Source organism: Coregonus lavaretus, assembly GCF_964263955.1.
Source record: "Coregonus lavaretus genome assembly, contig: HAP1_SCAFFOLD_3889, whole genome shotgun sequence".
Taxonomy (NCBI): domain Eukaryota; kingdom Metazoa; phylum Chordata; class Actinopteri; order Salmoniformes; family Salmonidae; genus Coregonus; species Coregonus lavaretus.
In genome coordinates, this window is record NW_028159894.1 from 26560 (window position 1) to 47798 (window position 21239).

The following is a 21239-nucleotide window of genomic DNA, read 5'->3' on the forward strand; positions in this document are numbered from 1 at the left end:
AAATAATACATGTTTTGACATGAATGCACAGCCAGATGATTTGACTTGACAGTGTGTCTCTATACCTCAGTTTCTGAAGACACCCAGCAATGGTTAGGATTATTAGAGAAGCTTTTCCTGCTGAAAGGCAGTTTCATTTCATCTGGTTGCAGAAAACAATTCATTGGATATGTTCATAACCCCGTCCACCTATAAGATGTGGGGGGTTTCTGTCTGACTAAGAAGAGATACAAAGAACTCTGATTATAAAACGTCTTCTCTTTTTAGTCCTAGATATGGCTAGGGTTAGGGTTACTGCTGAATGTAGTAACTCTAACCCTGACCCTAGGCCTAACAGTAATAACCACACTGTAATGTAAAGTATTACCTCATTCTCAATGATCAGTCAATACATACAGTATTCATTTAAACTACAGTATATTGTATCAATATCAAGCCCCCCCATTACAACCACTTATTAATTATTATAGACACTTATAATCAGTGTTATAACACATAAGTGTATTATAAGGCATTATGAAGCTTATTAAAATAATTATAATATGTACTTCATAGGAACTGTTACCCTTTATATATTCTAACAACTCATATTTGTTAGATTTATTCCAAATGAAGGGCCCTAACCTAGAAACTAAAATATTTGTCTCCCTCTCCATGTTGAACGCAGTTCTCTCTCTATCCCTCCCTCCCTCCCTCCCTCTAACCTCACCTATCTGGCAGATCCAGAATGTCCACGCCCTCCCAAAAACTAACTTATGTGGAAACGAAACTGATCTGAGTCTCTGTGTCGTCTGTCTGTGTGAGAGTGAACAACCGTCCAAATGGCTCAGCACGGAGATCTGCTGGACCAGGACCAGTTCTGTTGTTCTGTCTGTCTGGATCTACTGAAGGAGCCGGTCACTACTGCCTGTGGACACAGTTACTGTAGGCGCTGTATTGAGGGCTGCTGGGATCAGGATGTTCTGAAAGGGGTCTATAGCTGTCCTCAGTGCAGAGAGACCTTCACTCCAAGGCCTAATCTGAGGAAAAATACCATTTTGGCTGAGATGGTGGAGAAACTGAAGAAGAGAGGACTCCAGGCTGCTCCCCCTCCTGCTCTGTGCTATGCTGGACCTGGAGATGTGGCGTGTGATTTCTGCACTGGGACCAGAAAGCAGAAAGCCCTCATGTCCTGTCTGGTGTGTCTGGCCTCTTACTGTGAGACTCACCTCCAATCTCACTATGAATCTCCTGCTTTGAAGAAGCACAAGCTGGTCAAAGCCACCGCACAACTACAGGAGAAGATCTGCTCTCATCATGACAAACTGCTGGAGGTTTACTGTCTTACCGATCAGCAGTGTATCTGTTATCTGTGTACAATGGATGAACATAAAGGCCATAATACAGTGTCAGCTGCAGCAGAGAGGACTGAGAAACAGGTAAGACCAGAACTACTTGTTGGTGACTGTCTGATAAACAAAGAATTAAAGATACAGTAGGATCTGAGGCTGTTTGAATATGAGATAATTCAAATGAAATATATCCACAGCAGAAGAAATATGAACACAAACTTTGGTGTATATTGAGTTTGCTCCAAATGTATCACCATTTTCTAAAGTCAAACACTATTATCATTCCGAATGCCCTGTTATGAGTCCAAAGTTGAGTTTCAACCCCTTGATACATGTACACCTACCATAAAAACTATAATCATTAACATAGCAACATAGAAAATGTCATATGGTAAAGGGACTACCTCAAGATTTTAGACCTTCCTCTCTATGGGCCCTATGTCCCATTACTATACTATTGATCTACTGGACAAATAAAGCTTGATAGCTCATTGAAGAGTGATTCTCCACAGAGGCAGCTGGGGATGAGTCAGCAGAAGGTCCAGCAGAGATTCCAGGAGAGAGAGAAGGAGCTGAAGAAGCTCCAAAAAGCTGTGAAGTCTCTCAAGGTGAGTATTGTTGACCAGAGGAGACACACCATTTCACTTCTCTCCTCCAGTCAGAGAGCGAGAGAGAGAGAGAGAGAGAGAGAGAGAGAGAGGGAGAGGCCCCTATCCAATCCCACTGACCCCACTGTTGGGAACAGGCTGTCTGAACCCCTTTCAGAGAATAGACTGCTTAATGTAACTGATGGGATATGAACCTGGGTCTTGATCATTACACCAAGAGGACATTCCCCATTGGGCCGTGGGCCGACACTGATTTTGAAGTCGCAGGCAGGGCTACCTCATCACATGACTTTAAGTAACCATGACTGACTCATGTCCCCTATACATACAGCGGCTTGCAAAAGTATTCTCCCCCTTGGCATTTTTCCTATTTTCTTGCCTTACAACCTGGAATTAAAATGGATTTTTTGGGGGGTTTGTATCATTTGATTTACACAACATGCCTAACACTTTGAAGATGCAAAATATTTTTTATTGTGTGAAACAAACAAGAAATAAGACAAAAAAACACAACACTTGAGCGTGCATTACTATTCACATGCATAACTGCTCCTTCAGGGTTATCTTTGGTCTGTTTGTTGCCCTCCTTGCCTGGTCCATGAGTTTTGGTGGGCGGCCTCTTTTGGCAGGTTTGTTGTGGTGCCATATTCTTTCAATTTTTTAATAATGGATTTAATGGTGCTCCGTGGGATGTTGAAAGTTTCTGATATTTTTTTATAACCCAACCCTGATCTGTACTTCTCCACAACATTGTCCCTGACCTGTTTGGAGAGCTCCTTGGTCTTCATGGTGCTGCTTGCTTGATGGTGCCCCTTGCTTAGTGGTGTTGCAGACTCTTGGGCCTTTCAGAACAGGTGTACAGTGGGGGAAAAAAGTATTTAGTCAGCCACCAATTTAGTCAGCCACCAAGTTCTCCCACTTAAAAAGATGAGAGAGGCCTGTAATTTTCATCATAGGTACACGTCAACTATGACAGACAAAATGAGAGAAAAAAAATCCAGAAAATCACATTGTAGGATTTTTAATGAATTTATTTGCAAATTATGGTGGAAAATAAGTATTTGGTCAATAACAAAAGTTTCTCAATACTTTGTTATATACCCTTTGTTGGCAACGACACAGGTCAAACGTTTTCTGTAAGTCTTCACAAGGTTTTCACACACTGTTGCTGGTATTTTGGCCCATTCCTCCATGCAGATCTCCTCTAGAGCAGTGATGTTTTGGGGCTGTCGCTGGGCAACACGGACTTTCAACTCCCTCCAAAGATTTTCTATGGGGTTGAGATCTGGAGACTGGCTAGGCCACTCCAGGACCTTGAAATGCTTCTTACGAAGCCACTCCTTCGTTGCCCGGGCGGTGTGTTTGGGATCATTGTCATGCTGAAAGACCCAGCCACGTTTCATCTTCAATGCCCTTGCTGATGGAAGGAGGTTTTCACTCAAAATCTCACGATACATGGCCCAATTCATTCTTTCCTTTACACGGATCAGTCGTCCTGGTCCCTTTGCAGAAAAACAGCCCCAAAGCATGATGTTTCCACCCCATGCTTCACAGTAGGTATGGTGTTCTTTGGATGCAACTCAGCATTCTTTGTCCTCCAAACACGACGAGTTGAGTTTTTACCAAAAAGTTCTATTTTGGTTTCATCTGACCATATGACATTCTTCCAATCCTCTTCTGGATCATCCAAATGCACTCTAGCAAACTTCAGACGGGCCTGGACAAGTACTGGCTTAAGCAGGGGGACACGTCTGGCACTGCAGGATTTGAGTCCCTGGCGTAGTGTGTTACTGATTGTAGGCTTTGTTACTTTGGTCCCAGCTCTCTGCAGGTCATTCACTAGGTCCCCCTGTGTGGTTCTGGGATTTTTGCTCACCGTTCTTGTGATCATTTTGACCCCACGGGGTGAGATCTTGCGTGGAGCCCCAGATCGAGGGAGATTATCAGTGGTCTTGTATGTCTTCCATTTCCTAATAATTGCTTCCACAGTTGATTTCTTCAAACCAAGCTGCTTACCTATTGCAGATTCAGTCTTCCCAGCCTGGTGCAGGTCTACAATTTTGTTTCTGGTGTCCTTTGACAGCTCTTTGGTCTTGGCCATAGTGGAGTTTGGAGTGTGACTGTTTGAGGTTGTGGACAGGTGTCTTTTATACTGATAACAAGTTCAAACAGGTGCCATTAATACAGGTAACGAGTGGAGGACAGATGAGCCTCTTAAAGAAGAAGTTACAGGTCTGTTAGAGCCAGAAATCTTGTTTGTTTGTAGGTGACCAAATACTTATTTTCCACCATAATTTGCAAATAAAGTCATTAAAAATCCTACAATGTGATTTTCTGGATTTTTTTTCTCAATTTGTCTGTCATAGTTGACGTGTACCTATGATGAAAATTACAGGCCTCTCTCATCTTTTTAAGTGGGAGAACTTGCACAATTGGTGGCTGACTAAATACTTTTTCCCCCCACTGTATATATACTGAGATCATGTTACAGATCATGTGACACATCATGTGACACTTAGATTGCACACAGGTGGACTTTATTTAACTAATTATGTGATTTCTGAAGGTAATTGGTTGCACCAGATCTTATTTTGGGGCTTCATAGCAAAGGGGGTGAATACATATGCACACACCACTTTTCCGTTATTAATGTTTTTGAATTTTTTTGAAACAAGTTATTTTTGTCATTTCACTTCACCAATTTGGATTATTTTGTGTATGTCCATTTCATGAAATCCAAATAAAAATCAATTTAAGTTACATGTTGTAATGCAACAAAATAGGAACAACGCCAAGGGGGATGAATACTTTTGCAAGGCACTCTCTCGCTCGCTCTCTTTCTCAATTCAAACATTCACAATTCAAAAATTCACATTGCCAAAGCAAGTGAAATAGATAATAAACAAAAGTGAAATAAACAATCATTTCACTCACAAAAGTTTTAAAGGAATAGACATTTCAAATGTTATAATTCAAGTGCAAACAGAGTGAGCCATTCGCCAGACTGAATTCTGGAGGTGAAATGGAAATGAATGAGGGAGAGTTAAGTGAGGTAGAAGGTGTGGTGAAGAGCTCAGAACCAGAGCCTGGCATCAATGGACATGATAAAGAAGAATCTGGTGCAGTAGGAGTTACATTGTAGGAGAACGTGGATCCATACCTTTTGGCAGATCCATTTGTGGTTTCAGGGTGGGTGGGAAAGGAGTTGGGTGCAGTTGAATCAGTGAAGGTAACCTGTAGTGGACTTGTGATATTTGTTTGTGTTTCTTCTGACCAGAGGGAGTGGGCGCTCCGTGTCACGCAACTTGGGTCAAGATCTGTTTCTTGCTTTGCTCTTAGGAACAGGACACCATTGAAAGGAGTGATTTCTGGGGTAGCGTTAAGTGTGGAGGTGGAGCAATTCAAGTTTAAGCTTCCTGGTGTTTGTGATGCCCGCCGTTTGGTGCAACACAGACCCGGTGGTGAGCGTGGTGAAACAGAGGAGTCACTGTCAGTCCTTTTGAGGTTTGAGTCTTTACCCGACAAAGTCATGGTAGGATATATCAGTTATCCTGTTAGAGCTTTGTGCCGAATCCACTGTGCTGATTCAGGTGCAACGTTTATGGTCATGTTGCAGCAGTTTGTAGGAGGGAGATTCCAAGATGTGGGAAGTGTGCAGGAGGGCATGGGATAGAGGATTGTGTAGTTTCGGTGGATAAAGTTGTGTGTGTCAACTGTTGGGATGCCCATGTTGCTGGGGATCTGAAGTGTCCGGTGCGAGAGAGGCAGGTTGAGGTGGCTAGAGTCAGAGTAGTGCAGAAGGGGTCGTATGCTGAGGCAGTGAAGGAAGTAGAGGAGGATGGGTCAAGGGTGAGAGATCCTGAGAGGATCCCTGTGAGTAGTAGATCTGTGCCAGCACAGAGGGATAGGCCAACGAGTGATATATGCTTCAGTAAAGTTAGCTTCTTAGAGTTCATAGCAATGGTTATCAACTGTACCGCAGAAATGGAACGTAAATCACAGAAAATAGATGTTGTGGTGGCAGCTGCAGAGAACTATTTGGGCATACAAGATTAGACTTCAGAAGAGTTACAGGGTGTGTTGAGTGGTGGTGTCCCGTCCTCCCAGGCCGTTGGCATGGTGCAGGAGCAGATAGGGTCAAAGTAGTGGAATGGGGTAGTGGGTATTTAATGAGTGTAGGGTTAGTTGGAAGGTTTTTAATTAAATGTTCCTTTCCCCTTTTCCCATTTTGTATCACAAAGTAAAATGTATTTATATTGTAGTCCAGTTGGGGCAGTAATGCAACATATTGGATGCCAACCACCGTTAAACTCCAAAGAAGAAGAACCGTTATATTATGGCTCTGTACATTTACATTTTAGTCATTCTTATCCAGAGCGACTTACAGTTAGTGAATACATATATTTTTTTTATACTGGCCCCCTGTGGGAATCGAACCCACAACCCTGGCGTTGCAAACGTCATGCGCTATCAACTGAGCTACATCCCTGCCGGCCATTCCCTCCCCTACCCTGGACCAATTGTGTGCCGCCCACGAGTCTCCCGGTCGCGGCCGGCTGCGACAGAGCCTGGATTCGAACCAGGATCTAGTGGCACAGTTAGCACTGCGATGCAGTGCCTTAGACCACTGCGCCACTCAGGAGAATGTACAGTGTTGTAACGATGTCTCTGTCTCTGTCATTCATTAATGTGGGTGGAGGACGTACAACCTGTTAGAATTATAGTATGGTCAGATTCTTTGTCTGTATTGAATAGTTTATCATCTGGTAAATCTAATAGGAGTGACCTGCTATTGGAGGTATTAATGTTATTATGGAGAATTGAGAGAATGGGTTTAGTAGTGAGATTCTGCTGGGTCCCAGCACATTCGGGTGTGGAAGGGAATGAAATTGTAGACCAGTTAGCTAAAAGAGCTTTGAAACAAGATATAATTGATATTAATGTTCCACTGGGTAGAGGTGAGGCCAAATGTAAGATCAGAGCCATTTTGATAGATGTGTGGCAGAAGAGATGGTACTCTGAGCACAAGGGCCGGCATTTATATGAATAGTTTACAGTTTTACAGAAAGGTTGATGGACCAAGATTCAAAAGTCCGATTAGGAAGGAAGATGTGGTGTTTACTAGATTGCGCTTAGGACATTGTACATTGATCTCGTCATTACATCTGGTTGGCAAGCATGGGAATGATTTGTGTCTGGAGGGTATGGTCAATGAAACGGTGGAACATGTGTTGTTATATTGTTGTAAGTATGTTGAAGAGAGGGAAAGGTTGAAGTTTTTTTATTTTTTATTTTTATTTCACCTCTATTTAACCAGGTAAGCCAGTTGAGAACAAGTTCTCATTTACAACTGCGACCTGGCCAAGATAAAGCATAGCAGTGCGATAAAAACAACAACACAGAGTTACATATGGGGTAAAAAACATAAAGTCAACAAAAAAAATTAAAAAGTGTAGGGTCATTGAGGTTGGACGGGGTTAGGGGGGTTTGGAAGGGATTTTGGGGATGGGGGGGGTCTATTAGAAGTTAATAGGGCTCTTCTTTATTTTCTCAGCAGTACTCAGTTAGGCAGGAGGATTTAGAAATGTTGGAAACCGTGATTGACCACACACTCCAGCACAGTAGGTGGCGGCATGCACCTTTAACGTTGGTTTGTGGACCGCCATTATATCATAGAAGAAGAAGTTGTTGCTGTGAGAGATTGTGGTTCGTGAGGAGGGCTACTATTCTTTTTTCTTTTGGTTCTTGCGTATTTTCTGAATGTATTTTCTCATGGTGGAGGGTTTGTTTATTGGTTTCCACTGTTTATCGTTTAGAGTTGAGGGGGGAGTAGGGGTAGTTTGTTAGGGCGGCGTGATGGCCTCAACCGAGTGGAGAAGAAACGCTGTCGCTTCGGGTCCGTTCCGGAGAAAGGTGTGGAGGAAGTTTTGCTCATGGTCGGCGAACAGGTTGGAGCGGAACATCTGGACTCTGCATCCAGAATGAACAAGGCGGTGGTTGGGTTAATGAAAAAGGTTTGTCTTGTTGTGAGGGGTGTGTTGGTGCAGATGTCGCCTCTTTCGATAAGAGTTGTGGTGGCTAATCTGCCTCCGTTTATTGCTTCCGAACAGACCGCAAGTAGTTGGTTAGTTTTGGTAAATTTGCAAGTGGTTTCCGTGTGCTCTCGGCTGGGTGCCAAGCGGAATCCGTTAAACATGTCTCTTTTCGTAGACAAGTGTTTGTTTCTTAACAAACCTCAAGGTTACACAGGGGAGGGGTGGAACACAGGGTTTGCTAGCACAGATAGTTATCGGTGTACCAGGAGGGAGGAGAGTAGAGCAGGGTCAAGTGGTGGTGGTACCAGGAGGGAGGAGAGTAGAGCAGGGTCAAGTGGTGGTGGTACCAGGAGGGAGGAGAGTAGAGCAGGGTCAAGTGGTGGTGGTACCAGGAGGGAGGAGAGTAGAGCAGGGTCAAGTGGTGGTGGTACCAGGAGGGAGGAGTGTAGAGCAGGGTCAAGTGGTGGTGGTACCAGGAGGGAGGAGAGTAGAGCAGGGTCAAGTGGTGGTGGTACCAGGAGGGAGGAGAGTAGAGCATGGTCAAGTGGTGGTGGTACCAGGAGGGAGGAGAGTAGAGCAGGGTCAAGTGGTGGTGGTACCAGGAGGGAGGAGTGTAGAGCAGGGTCAAGTGGTGGTGGTACCAGGAGGGAGGAGAGTAGAGCAGGGTCAAGTGGTGGTGGTACCAGGAGGGAGGAGAGTAGAGAAGGGTCAAGTGGTGGTGGTACCAGGAGGGAGGAGAGTAGAGCAGGGTCAAGTGGTGGTGGTACCAGGAAGGAGGAGAGTAGAGCAGGGTCAAGTGGTGGTGGTACCAGGAGGGAGGAGAGTAGAGCAGGGTCAAGTGGTGGTGGTACCAGGAAGGAGGAGAGTAGAGCAGGGTCAAGTGGTGGTGGTACCAGGAGGGAGGAGAGTGGAGCAGGGTCAAGTGGTGGTGGTACCAGGAAGGAGGAGAGTAGAGCAAGGTCAAGTGGTGGTGGTACCAGGAGGGAGGAGAATAGAGCAGGGTCAAGTGGTGGTGGTACCAGGAGGGAGGAGAGTAGAGCAGGGTCAAGTGGTGGTGGTACCAGGAGGGAGGAGAGTAGAGCAGGGTCAAGTGGTGGTGGTACCAGGAGGGAGGAGAGTAGAGCAGGGTCAAGTGGTGGTGGTACCAGGAGGGAGGAGAGTAGAGCAGGGTCAAGTGGTGGTGGTACCAGGAGGGAGGAGAGTAGAGCAGGGTCAAGTGGTGGTGGTACCAGGAGGGAGGAGAGTAGAGCAGGGTCAAGTGGTGGTGGTACCAGGAGGGAGGAGAGTAGAGCAGGGTCAAGTGGTGGTGGAACCAGGAGGGAGGAGAGTAGAGCAGGGTCAAGTGGTGGTGGTACCAGGAGGGAGGAGAGTAGAGCAGGGTCAAGTGGTGGTGGTACCAGGAGGGAGGAGAGTAGAGCAGGGTCAAGTGGTGGTGGTACCAGGAGGGAGGAGAGTAGAGCAGGGTCAAGTGGTGGTGGTACCAGGAGGGAGGAGAGTAGAGCAGGGTCAAGTGGTGGTGGTACCAGGAGGGAGGAGAGTAGAGCAGGGTCAAGTGGTGGTGGTACCAGGAGGGAGGAGAGTAGAGCAGGGTCAAGTGGTGGTGGTACCAGGAGGGAGGAGAGTAGAGCAGGGTCAAGTGGTGGTGGTACCAGGAGGGAGGAGAGTAGAGCAGGGTCAAGTGGTGGTGGTACCAGGAGGGAGGAGAGTAGAGCAGGGTCAAGTGGTGGTGGTACCAGGAGGGAGGAGAGTAGAGCAGGGCCAAGTGGTGGTGGTACCAGGAAGGAGGAGAGTAGAGCAGGGTCAAGTGGTGGTGGTACCAGGAGGGAGGAGAGTAGAGCAGGGTCAAGTGGTGGTGGTACCAGGAGGGAGGAGAGTAGAGCAGGGTCAAGTGGTGGTGGTACCAGGAGGGAGGAGAGTAGAGCAGGGTCAAGTGGTGGTGGTACCAGGAGGGAGGAGAGTAGAGCAGGGTCAAGTGGTGGTGGTACCAGGAGGGAGGAGAGTGGAGCAGGGTCAAGTGGTGGTGGTACCAGGAAGGAGGAGAGTAGAGCAGGGTCAAGTGGTGGTGGTACCAGGAGGGAGGAGAGTAGAGCAGGGTCAAGTGGTGGTGGTACCAGGAGGGAGGAGAGTAGAGCAGGGTCAAGTGGTGGTGGTACCAGGAGGGAGGAGAGTAGAGCAGGGTCAAGTGGTGGTGGTACCAGGAGGGAGGAGAGTAGAGCAGGGTCAAGTGGTGGTACCAGGAGGGAGGAGAGTAGAGCAGGGTCAAGTGGTGGTGGTACCAGGAGGGAGGAGAGTAGAGCAGGGTCAAGTGGTGGTGGTACCAGGAGGGAGGAGAGTAGAGCAGGGTCAAGTGGTGGTGGTACCAGGAGGGAGGAGAGTAGAGCAGGGTCAAGTGGTGGTGGTACCAGGAGGGAGGAGAGTAGAGCAGGGTCAAGTGGTGGTGGTACCAGGAGGGAGGAGAGTAGAGCAGGGTCAAGTGGTGGTGGTACCAGGAGGGAGGAGAGTAGAGCAGGGTCAAGTGGTGGTGGTACCAGGAGGGAGGAGAGTAGAGCAGGGTCAAGTGGTGGTGGTACCAGGAGGGAGGAGAGTAGAGCAGGGTCAAGTGGTGGTGGTACCAGGAGGGAGGAGAGTAGAGCAGGGTCAAGTGGTGGTGGTACCAGGAGGGAGGAGAGTAGAGCAGGGTCAAGTGGTGGTGGTACCAGGAGGGAGGAGAGTAGAGCAGGGTCAAGTGGTGGTGGTACCAGGAGGGAGGAGAGTAGAGCAGGGTCAAGTGGTGGTGGTACCAGGAGGGAGGAGAGTAGAGCAGGGTCAAGTGGTGGTGGTACCAGGTTGGAGGAGAGTAGAGCAGGGTCAAGTGGTGGTGGTACCAGGAGGGAGGAGAGTAGAGCAGGGTCAAGTGGTGGTGGTACCAGGAGGGAGGAGAGTAGAGCAGGGTCAAGTGGTGGTGGTACCAGGAGGGAGGAGAGTAGAGCAGGGTCAAGTGGTGGTGGTACCAGGAGGGAGGAGAGTAGAGCAGGGTCAAGTGGTGGTGGTACCAGGAGGGAGGAGAGTAGAGCAGGGTCAAGTGGTGGTGGTACCAGGAAGGAGGAGAGTAGAGCAGGGTCAAGTGGTGGTGGTACCAGGAGGGAGGAGAGTAGAGCAGGGTCAAGTGGTGGTGGTACCAGGAGGGAGGAGAGTAGAGCAGGGTCAAGTGGTGGTGGTACCAGGAGGGAGGAGAGTAGAGCAGGGTCAAGTGGTGGTGGTACCAGGAAGGAGGAGAGTAGAGCAGGGTCAAGTGGTGGTGGTACCAGGAAGGAGGAGAGTAGAGCAGGGTCAAGTGGTGGTGGTAACAGAAGGGACGAGAGTAGAGCAGGGTCAAGTGGTGGTGGTACCAGGAGGGAGGAGAGTAGAGCAGGGTCAAGTGGTGGTGGTACCAGGAGGGAGGAGAGTAGAGCAGGGTCAAGTGGTGGTGGTACCAGGAAGGAGGAGAGTAGAGCAGGGTCAAGTGGTGGTGGTACCAGGAAGGAGGAGAGTAGAGCAGGGTCAAGTGGTGGTGGTACCAGGAGGGAGGAGAGTAGAGCAGGGTCAAGTGGTGGTGGTACCAGGAGGGAGGAGAGTAGAGCAGGGTCAAGTGGTGGTGGTACCAGGAGGGAGGAGAGTAGAGCAGGGTCAAGTGGTGGTGGTACCAGGAGGGAGGAGAGTAGAGCAGGGTCAAGTGGTGGTGGTACCAGGAGGGAGGAGAGTAGAGCAGGGTCAAGTGGTGGTGGTACCAGGAGGGAGGAGAGTAGAGCAGGGTCAAGTGGTGGTGGTACCAGGAGGGAGGAGAGTAGAGCAGGGTCAAGTGGTGGTGGTACCAGGAGGGAGGAGAGTAGAGCAGGGTCAAGTGGTGGTGGTACCAGGAAGGAGGAGAGTAGAGCAGGGTCAAGTGGTGGTGGTACCAGGAGGGAGGAGAGTAGAGCAGGGTCAAGTGGTGGTGGTACCAGGAGGGAGGAGATTAGTGCAGGGTCAAGTGGTGGTGGTACCAGGAGGGAGGAGAGTAGAGCAGGGTCAAGTGGTGGTGGTACCAGGAGGGAGGAGAGTAGAGCAGGGTCAAGTGGTGGTGGTACCAAGAGGGAGGAGAGTAGAGCAGGGTCAAGTGGTGGTGGTACCAGGAGGGAGGGGAGGGGTGGAACGCAGTGTTTGCTAGCACAGATAGTTTGGGGTGTTTCTAGTGTGGGGATGTAGGGCATAATGCTAGTGCAGACAAGCGCCACCAGCCGGCTGCGGGGGGCTAGGACTAGGCTGGACACAATACATTTTTAACAAATTTTTCTGATAAAATTACTTCATTGCATCCGCCATGGAGCCCAGTTTCGTAATATTACCATATGTCCCAGATGCTTGCCATAGTTTAGAAATAATAGGACATGTTTCACCCTGCCAGCTCCTATTAGTTGTATTGAGCTCTGAGTGCTATACAGAAACTTTAACCCTACTAATAACCTATTTTAGCCTTAACCCTAATTCTAGGGTAGGGTAGCCTAGAACACATTTAGAAACTATTTAAGTAATAATATTGTTAGTAAATACCATTATAGTACTAAATAGGTTTTGATGAACAAAATAATCAAAATTCTATCGAAGCACTTTGCTGTTTTTTGTTATTAGTAATTTTTTTCTATTTATTATTGCAAGGCAGAACGCTTGATAAAGTGTCATAATGTTGTCCGATGCGCTAACCTCAACCCTAGAAAACATGCATGATAAAAATCAACTTAATATCTCATATTGGGAGTAAATAGAAAAGAGGAGTGCATCTTCCAGCCCACCAATAAATTACATAATGCAACCGTCACGGTTAGCATATTTACCTCAACATGCCCCTCGCTTGCGTGAGAAGGCAGAGTGCTCGATGCTGGTTGATGAATTTGACAATGAATGTACTAGGAAAATACGTTTTTGTCGACCAGAGGTGACTGAATTAATGTTTAGGCTTGGAACTGCACCATTGACTTTGCTAAAGACAGGAATAGTGAGGGAACTCATTTGGGCTGGGCAGGGGTGTTGAATGATGTTCTGAATCAGTTCCATCTAGTGGACACATGGAGAATTAAGTATCCCACCTCAAAGCAGTATTTGTTGGTGAAGGTGGTTGGGGGTAGGGTGAGCACAGCTCTCCTGGATCGTATCTATACATTCAAGAATCAGCAACAGGCTATTGAGGGCCTCCATTCTCCCAGTTGGGTTTTCAGACAATCATATTGCCATGGCTCAGTTCTCTGTTTCACCAGAGCCCAGGCAGGTGTCCTATTGGAAATTCATTGTAAAGCTCTTACAAGGTGCCACTTTTTGCTCAAACTTCCAAGGCTTTTGGGAGAGGTGGGGACAGCAGAAGGGGGAGTTTGAGTCTCTCAGTCAGTGGTTGGACGTAGGGAAAGCCCAGATTCAGGTTTTCTGTCAGCACTAAACAGCTTTTTTTCCTCTTCAGAGGCCAGGAGAGTACTGGGGGAGCTTGAGTGGTTCATTTATGAGGTGGAGGCTGAGTTGGTGGGGCAAAGTGGGGCTACAAGATAATTTATCTGAACTACTCAGGGACCTAGGGGCTTTCATTTCAGAGAAAGCAAAAGGATCACTTGTAAGAGCTAGTTTTTCCATGTTGAGGGAGATGGATGCTCCCAGCTCTTTTGGGTTGGAGAAACAGAGTGGGGAAACCAAAAAAATTGTTTACATTTGTCTGATGGGCGTGTAACTTCTGTTGTGGGGAGATGAGGGAGCCTGATGGGTGGGTAACTTCTGTTGTGGGGAGATGAGGGAGCCTGATGGGTGGGTAACTTCTGTTGTGGGGAGATGAGGGAGCCTGATGGGTGGGTAACTTCTGTTGTGGGGAGATGAGGGAGCCTGATGGGTGGGTAGCTTCTGTTGTGGGGGAGATGAGGGAGCCTGATGGGTGGGTAACTTCTGTTGTGGGGAGATGAGGGAGCCTGATGGGTGGGTAACTTCTGTTGTGGGGAGATGAGGGAGCCTGATGGGTGGGTAACTTCTGTTGTGGGGGAGATGAGGGAGCCTGATGGGTGGGTAACTTCTGTTGTGGGGAGATGAGGGAGCCTGATGGGTGGGTAACTTCTGTTGTGGGGAGATGAGGGAGCCTGATGGGTGGGTAACTTCTGTTGTGGGGAGATGAGGGAGCCTGATGGGTGGGTAACTTCTGTTGTGGGGGAGATGAGTCTGTGGAGTTGTACTCTGATTTATAGAGGGCAGAACTCTGTGGTCCTCTGTAGCTCAATTGGTAGAGCATGGCGCTTGTAATGCCAGGGTAGTGGGTTCGATCCACGGGACCATCCATATGTAAAAATGTATGCACATGACTGTAAGTCGCTTTGGATAAAAGCGTCTGCTAAATGGCATATTATTATTATTATTATTATTATTATTATTATCCTGGGTTTTCTCAGGTTCTGCTCACAGACCTTTCCAAACTCTCTCTGTCACAGATAAATCAAATAGACCTTTCCCTGGCCTTTCACAAACTCTCAGCTGCTGTCTCTCAGAGGGTCTGCCTGTGGATTTTTATAAAAAGTTCTGGGGAATTATTGGACAGAACGTGTGTTGCGTGAGTGCGTCGGGATGGGGGAGCTGTCGCTAAGCTGTAGACGGGAGGCTTTGACTCTCCTTTCCAAAATAGGGATTTGAGCGACATAAAGAACTGGAGGCCTGTGGCATTGCTCTGTGTGGAATATAAGGTCTGCCAAGGTCCTCTTTAACAGACTGAAGTCCCACCTGGACTCTATTGTACACAAGGACCAAACGTACTGTGTACCAGGACGTTTGGTGGCTCCTCTCCCAAGTGTCATACAGAGGGAGGGTTCTGATCATCAACAACTTGGCGGCATCCTCCCTATGGCATAAATTGGCCAGTGATTTCTTTCCGGTCTGGGCATCACTGGCTGAAGGCGGCAGTGCTGTACCTGCCTGTCCAGGAGGGGGGACAAGGCCTGGTGGACCTGGAGAGCAGGGTGGCAGCGTTCTGACTCAAAGCAGCGCAGAGGATTCTGTACCATACGGAGGTGGGCTGGAGGGTACCAGCATGTGCTCTGTTGAGGAGGGCTGGCGGTTTGGGGCTGGATCAGCAGATCTTCATCATGCGGCAGGAGAGACTCAATACAGCAGGGGTCTCTGATTTCTATGCTGCAGTACTGAGGGCTGGAGCAGCCTGAGGAGGGGCCACCACCGTTTCCACCACTGCAAGGGACAGCAGAGACTGGGGACTGGCAGGAGAGTCCGGAGGACTTACTGACTTTTAACACTCTGAGCTTAGTGGGAGTGAAGGGGCATCAGTGGCAGGGGGTTGTGGGGGCTGAGAGCATGGCAGGGTATAGGTGGAGGGGCTCTATAAGCTCCCAGTGCTGGAAAGGTCAGGGGTCGTCCAGTGGAGGGTATTACATGGAGCCCTGGACACCAATAGCTGGTTGGCTCGGGTTGACCTGGGAGTTGGGGAGGGGTGTCCGTTTTCTGCAATGACAGACTGTTCATCATGTTTTTTCTGTGTTGCCAGGGTAATGCCATTACTGTTGACACCTTATGGTTGAGTTTGAGTTGTACAAAATGATCAACAGTGTGGAGATGTTTCAGGAGGTATATGGGCTCAGGGGGGCTGTCTGTACGGCTGGAGAGGAGGGGTTGGATGGACGGTTGGAATGTGGTGCTGGTTGGTGTATTGTACTGTGGTGTTGGGTACTGGATAATGTGATTGTGTGGAGGTTGTGGTGGCAGGCAATGTGCTTTTAGGGGTGGGGGTGTTAGTGTAATGAGGATGGCTCATTAAAGTAAGACAAGTCTCTCTCTCTCTCTCTCTCTTAACAGCGCTCTGCACAGGCAGCAGTGGAGGACAGTGATAAGATCTTTACTGAGCTGATCCGCTCCATTGAGAGAAGGCGCTCTGAGGTGAAGGAGCTGATCAGAGCCCAAGAGAAGGCTCAAGTGAGTCAAGCTAAAGGACTCCTGGAGCAACTGGAGCAGGAGATAGCTGAGCTGAGGAAGAGAAGCACTGAGCTGGAGCAGCTCTCACACACAGAGGATCACATCCATTTCCTCCAGGTAACTCAACTGCCTTGATACATGTGATATGAAAATAAAACTCTCAATCATTTGGTTCTGCTCTCTCTCTCTCTCCCTCTCCCTCTCTCTCTCTCTCTCCAGAGTTATCAGTCTCTCTCCGGTACCAGTGTATCTTCAGACTTACCCAGCATCGTTGTCCGTCCTCTTCAGTACTTTGGAGATGTGAGTAAGACTGTGTCTGAACTGAGAGAGAAACTAGAAGACGTCCTTAAAGGAGAATGGACCAAGATCTCCACTACAGGTGTGTTGAAAATAATAAGAACATCAACTTTAGACCATTGAAAGTTCCCTACTAGTCATATACATGTGGAATATGGTATGATGATAACATTCCCTCTCTCTGTGAATGTGTTTGTGTGTCTGTAGTGAATATAGTGGATGTTGTACTGCCTCCAGAGCCCAAGACCAGAGAACAGTTCTTACAATGTGAGTCTCTTTATTCTGAAGTAACTAACAGTCTCTTTTTACTGACACTCCTAACAATCCCTCTAGAAATATATAGCAATAGTAGATCTAATCAAAGACTGGGTATCTATCTGACTCCTCATATTTCTCTGATTTGATCTCTGCTGTGCTCTAATCAAAGACAGGGTAGATACAGTATCTGACTTCACTTATTGTTCTAACTCCCCTCATTGGTCTCTGCTCTTCTCCCAGATTCCTGTCAGCTCACACTGGACCCAAACACAGCACACAAACGCCTCTCTCTGTCTGAAGGGAACAGAAAGGTGACCAATACAGGCCAAGTCCAACCATATCCTGATCATCCAGACAGATTCACCAACTGGTGGCAGGTTCTGTGTAGAGAGGGTCTGTCTGGACGCTGTTACTGGGAGGTGGAGTGGAGTGGGGGGTTTGTTGATACAGCAGTCTCATATAAAGACATCAGCAGAACAGAGACAGATGGTGCATTTGGATACAATAACAAGTCCTGGAGTTTAGAGTACTATAGTGGTGATTATTGTTTCAGACACAATAATGTTGAGACTAAAGTATCAGGCCCTCAGTCCTCCAGAGTAGGAGTGGACCTGGATCACAAGGCAGGTACTCTGTCCTTCTACAGTGTCTCTGACACAATGACCCTCCTCCACAGAGTCCAGACCACATTCACTCAGCCCCTCTATCCTGGGTTTCATCTCTATAAAGGTACTGCTGAGCTGGTTAAACTGTAGTAGGGTCCACATAGATACTAGTCATGCTGGTGTAGTCTATAGCTGAGCTGGTTAAACTGTAGTAGGGTCCACATAGATACTAGTCATGCTGGTGTAGTCTATAGCTGAGCTGGTTAAACTGTAGTAGGGTCCACATAGATACTAGTCATGCTGGTGTAGTCTATAGCTGAGCTGGTTAAACTGTAGTAGGGTCCACATAGATACTAGTCATGCTGGTGTAGTCTATAGCTGAGCTGGTTAAACTGTAGTAGGGTCCACATAGATACTAGTCATGCTGGTGTAGTCTATAGCTGAGCTGGTTAAACTGTAGTAGGGTCCACATAGATACTAGTCATGCTGGTGTAGTCTATAGCTGAGCTGGTTAAACTGTAGTAGGGTCCACATAGATACTAGTCATGCTGGTGGTGATGGTCCCCAGATGTGATGATTCATTCTGCTCTGTTTTTATGTACAATGATTTGATTGATTTGATCTTCAGAAGATGTTATGAATTACAATTCAATGCATTCATATTATTTGTAAGTGCAATGTTTTAATCTTATACATTCACATTACCGTATTTTCCGCACTATAAGGCGCACCGGATTATAAGGCGCACCTTCAATGAATGGCCTATTTTAGAACTGTTTTCATATATAGGGCGCACCGGATTATAAGGCGCATAGAATAGAAGATACTGTAGTCAAACGAATTGACTGGGGTTGCGTTATGCATCCACTAGATGGAGCTGTGCTAAAAGGAATGTCAACAAAACAGTCAGATAAAGTCAAACTTTATTAAGCGTTCTGACAACTCCGTTCACTCCCATGGTAATGTTGTTCAAACGTTGATGTGCATATTAACAATATCTCCCAGGCTTGCTCACTCTTCTCCCAAACGTGGAGGGGAACCTTTCCCTGATTCAGTAAACACGTAGTAAAAGAAAGTCTGATACCACTAAATCAAACGTTAGTGCATAACTCAACATTGTTCAGTTACATATAACACGTAAAGCTCACTTTTTCAGTTCATTCCCCATCCACGAACCCCTCGAATTATTCTTCTTCAGTGTCCGAATTGAACAGTTGGGCGACTACGGCATCCAACCTGCCCGGCTCCCTCTCGTCATTATCCGAGTCAGTGTCGCTGCTGTTGCCTGGCAGTTCAGAGATTATTCCTGCCTTCGTGAAAGCTTTGACCACAGTTGAGACCGATATATCAGCCCAGGCATCCACGATCCATTTGCAGATAGTGGCGTAAGTCGCCCGGCGCTGTCTCCCCGTCTTGGTGAACGTGTGTTCGCCTTCTGTCATCCACTGCTCCCACGCAGCTCGCAGTCTAGCTTTGAACGCCCTGTTGACACCAATATCTAGCGGCTGGAGTTCTTTAGTTAATCCACCCGGAATGACGGCAAGCTCCGAATTAGTTTGCTTCACTTGTTTTTTGACAGCATCGGTGATATGGGCGCGCATTGAGTCGTAGATCAATAGGGACGGAGCTGTGTGGAAAAAGCCACCCGGTCTCTTGACGTAAATTTCTCTCAGCCACTCACTCATCTTTTCCTCATCCATCCATCCCTTCGGGCTAGCTTTGATGACGACGCCGGCTGGAAAGTTCTCTTTTGGCAAGGTCTTCCTCTTGAAAATAATCATGGGTGGAAGTTTCTGGCCATTAGCCTGGCAGGCGAGAACTACAGTGAAGGATGACTTCTCATTCCCTGTGGTACGTACAGACACCGTACTGGTCCCCGTTTTCTCCACAGTGCGGTTCACGGGAATATCAAAGGTGAGTGGAACCTCGTCCATGTTGGTGATGTGCTCTGGCCGGATCTTCTTTTCAGTGATCTTATTTTTGCAGTATGCGCGGAAAGTGACCAGCTTTTCTTGGTAATCTTTTGGCAGTTGCTGCGAGACGGTAGTTCGTGTGCGGATGGAGAGATTACGTCTTTTCATAAAACGAAAGCACCAAGAAGGACCGCCTCGAAATTCATTGATTGTCATGTCCCGTGCTAGCGCTGTTGCCTTCATTCGAATAGTGACTGTAGAGACGCTTCTACTTGCTGCTCTCTGTTCAACAACCCACTGTTCGAGTTTGTCCTCTAACTGTGGCCATCTCGCTTTGTTCCCGCGGAAACTCTGTTTAGTCTTCTTTACTTGGCGCAGGTCATCTTCTTGCTTCCTCCACTTCCGTACCATTGATTCATTAATGTTGAATTCTCTCGCTGCTGCTCTATTCCCATATTCTACTGCATGACCGACAGTCTTGAGCTTGAACTCTGCGTCGTAAGCGTGTCTCTTGAAAGGTGCCATTTTGGGGTCTTTATACACACACAAGTGGTGTGGGACTGTGAGTAAGCACAATACCGGTGTGTACTGGCTACCGTAATGCTGCAAGTGGTGCGGCTTTATAGTTTACCAGTCGTACTGAAACATTTAATTATTATTAAATTGTTTTTATTGGTTTTTCATACTGAAACATTTTGACAGAGCGCCTTGAGCGCCGTGTACAACCAGTATGGATCAACCAATTAACCAATTGATCCATATATAAGGCGCTCCGGATTATAAGGCGCACTGTCGTTTTTTGAGAAAATTAAAGGCTTTTAAGTGCGCCTTATAGTGCGGAAAATACGGTAATCATGATGTATGCTGTTAATGTATGTTGGTTGTCATTCAGAACCATTGAAATGTTTTCTCAATTGGTTCTCTGTCTCAATGTAATTTTCCTCAGTATCATGGAACAGGTAGTGTTACTTACTTGCTAATTGAACTATATGGGCCGGTTTCCCGGACACAGATGAAGCCTAGTCCTAGACTAAAAAGCATGTTCAATGGAGATGTCCGGGAAACCGGCCCTAAGTTTGGCATCTTTTATTCTCCCGTACTGCTCAGTCAAGCAACATTAAACCTGTCCAGCAGGTGGTGCTGTTAACCAAACAATAAAAACAGCAGATATCTTGACTTGCCACTCAGTATATCAGTAATGTTCAGAATTGTACTTTAATATCATTGGAGATTGATGGTCTTTTTAATCCACTACCCAGAGTCAGGAACAGATGAAGTTAGGTCTGCTACTGTTCAGTTATTAAATATGATTCATGGTGATGGGAAATAAAAAATCCATTTAGTAGTAGTTTTCCTTTGCTATTTATTCCAAGGTGTGTCTTTAACTTGTAAATGGATTGTGTTGAAGCTGGCATGTGGTGTGGATGATAGAATAGAGTGAATAGAGGAGAGAAGAGAGGAGGAGAGGAGAACATCATATAGAAGACAGATAAGATAGAGAGACAATTCATACCCAGGGGAGTTACTGACTCTGGCCCAAATGACACCCTGTTCCCTACGTAGTGCACTAGGCTACTTCTGACCAGATCTAAAGTAGTGCACTACATAGGGAATAGGGTGGAGATTGGAGATTTGCTCACTGTCATTAGAATGAAGATTTCCATACAGGAGTTACTGTCTCTGTCCCAAATCTCTCCCTGTTCCCTACGTAGTGCACTAGGCTACTTCTGACCAGATCTAAAGTAGTGCACTACATAGGGAATAGGGTGGAGATTGGAGATTTGCTCACTGTCATTAGAATGAAGATTTCCATACAGGAGTTACTGTCTCTGTCCCAAATCTCTCCCTGTTCCCTACGTAGTGCACTAGGCTTCTTCTGACCAGATCTAAAGTAGTCTTCTAGATTTTACATGTTTTCTCCCTGTCGTTAGAAAATGACAATATGGTAATGACTTTAGTGGTTTCCTCCCCCTTTGTGTTTTTATTGGTTGTGTGTTATGTGTGTTGTTGTGTTAGGTTTTTCCCCTGTGTTCCTAATGGAAAGTCCATTAACAATGAATCACAAACAAATTATATTCCAGTTGTGTTTAGACAACTTCATGGCTGACATCCCCCAGTTCTGTTAAGACCCATTGAACTGGGTCACATTCTAAATGGTCACTTGTATTGATAGTCCATACTGGGCCTAACTGGGGTTAACCATACTGGAGGGTTTATTTCTGCACACATATTCACTCATCTCCAGAACTTTACCTGATGT

The 21239-nt window shown here is 47.1% G+C and overlaps 1 protein-coding gene across 1 annotated transcript; it reads left to right on the forward strand.

The window, feature by feature from the left end:
- The first annotated feature begins 775 nt into the window (after nt 1–775).
- On the forward strand, nt 776–17748 carry LOC311122349 (E3 ubiquitin-protein ligase TRIM47-like). The gene is made up of 5 exons (XM_084196722.1): nt 776–1418; nt 1844–1939; nt 15790–16285; nt 16411–16470; nt 16702–17748. The coding sequence occupies exons 1-3, from the start codon at nt 822–824 to the stop codon at nt 16039–16041; spliced, it is 945 nt and encodes a 314-aa protein (XP_084052848.1). The 5' UTR covers nt 776–821; the 3' UTR covers nt 16042–16285; nt 16411–16470; nt 16702–17748.
- Nucleotides 17749–21239: the final 3491 nt, after the last annotated feature.

Excerpts from the sequence above, each read along its gene's own strand:
- LOC311122349 (XM_084196722.1), top strand. The coding sequence starts at position 822 with ATGGCTCAGCACGGAGATCTGCTGGACCAGGACCAGTTCTGTTGTTCT. Across the intron at positions 1,419-1,843 it reads CAGAGAGGACTGAGAAACAG|AGGCAGCTGGGGATGAGTCA; the intron begins GTAAGACCAGAA and ends GATTCTCCACAG. Across the intron at positions 1,940-15,789 it reads AAGCTGTGAAGTCTCTCAAG|CGCTCTGCACAGGCAGCAGT; the intron begins GTGAGTATTGTT and ends CTCTCTTAACAG.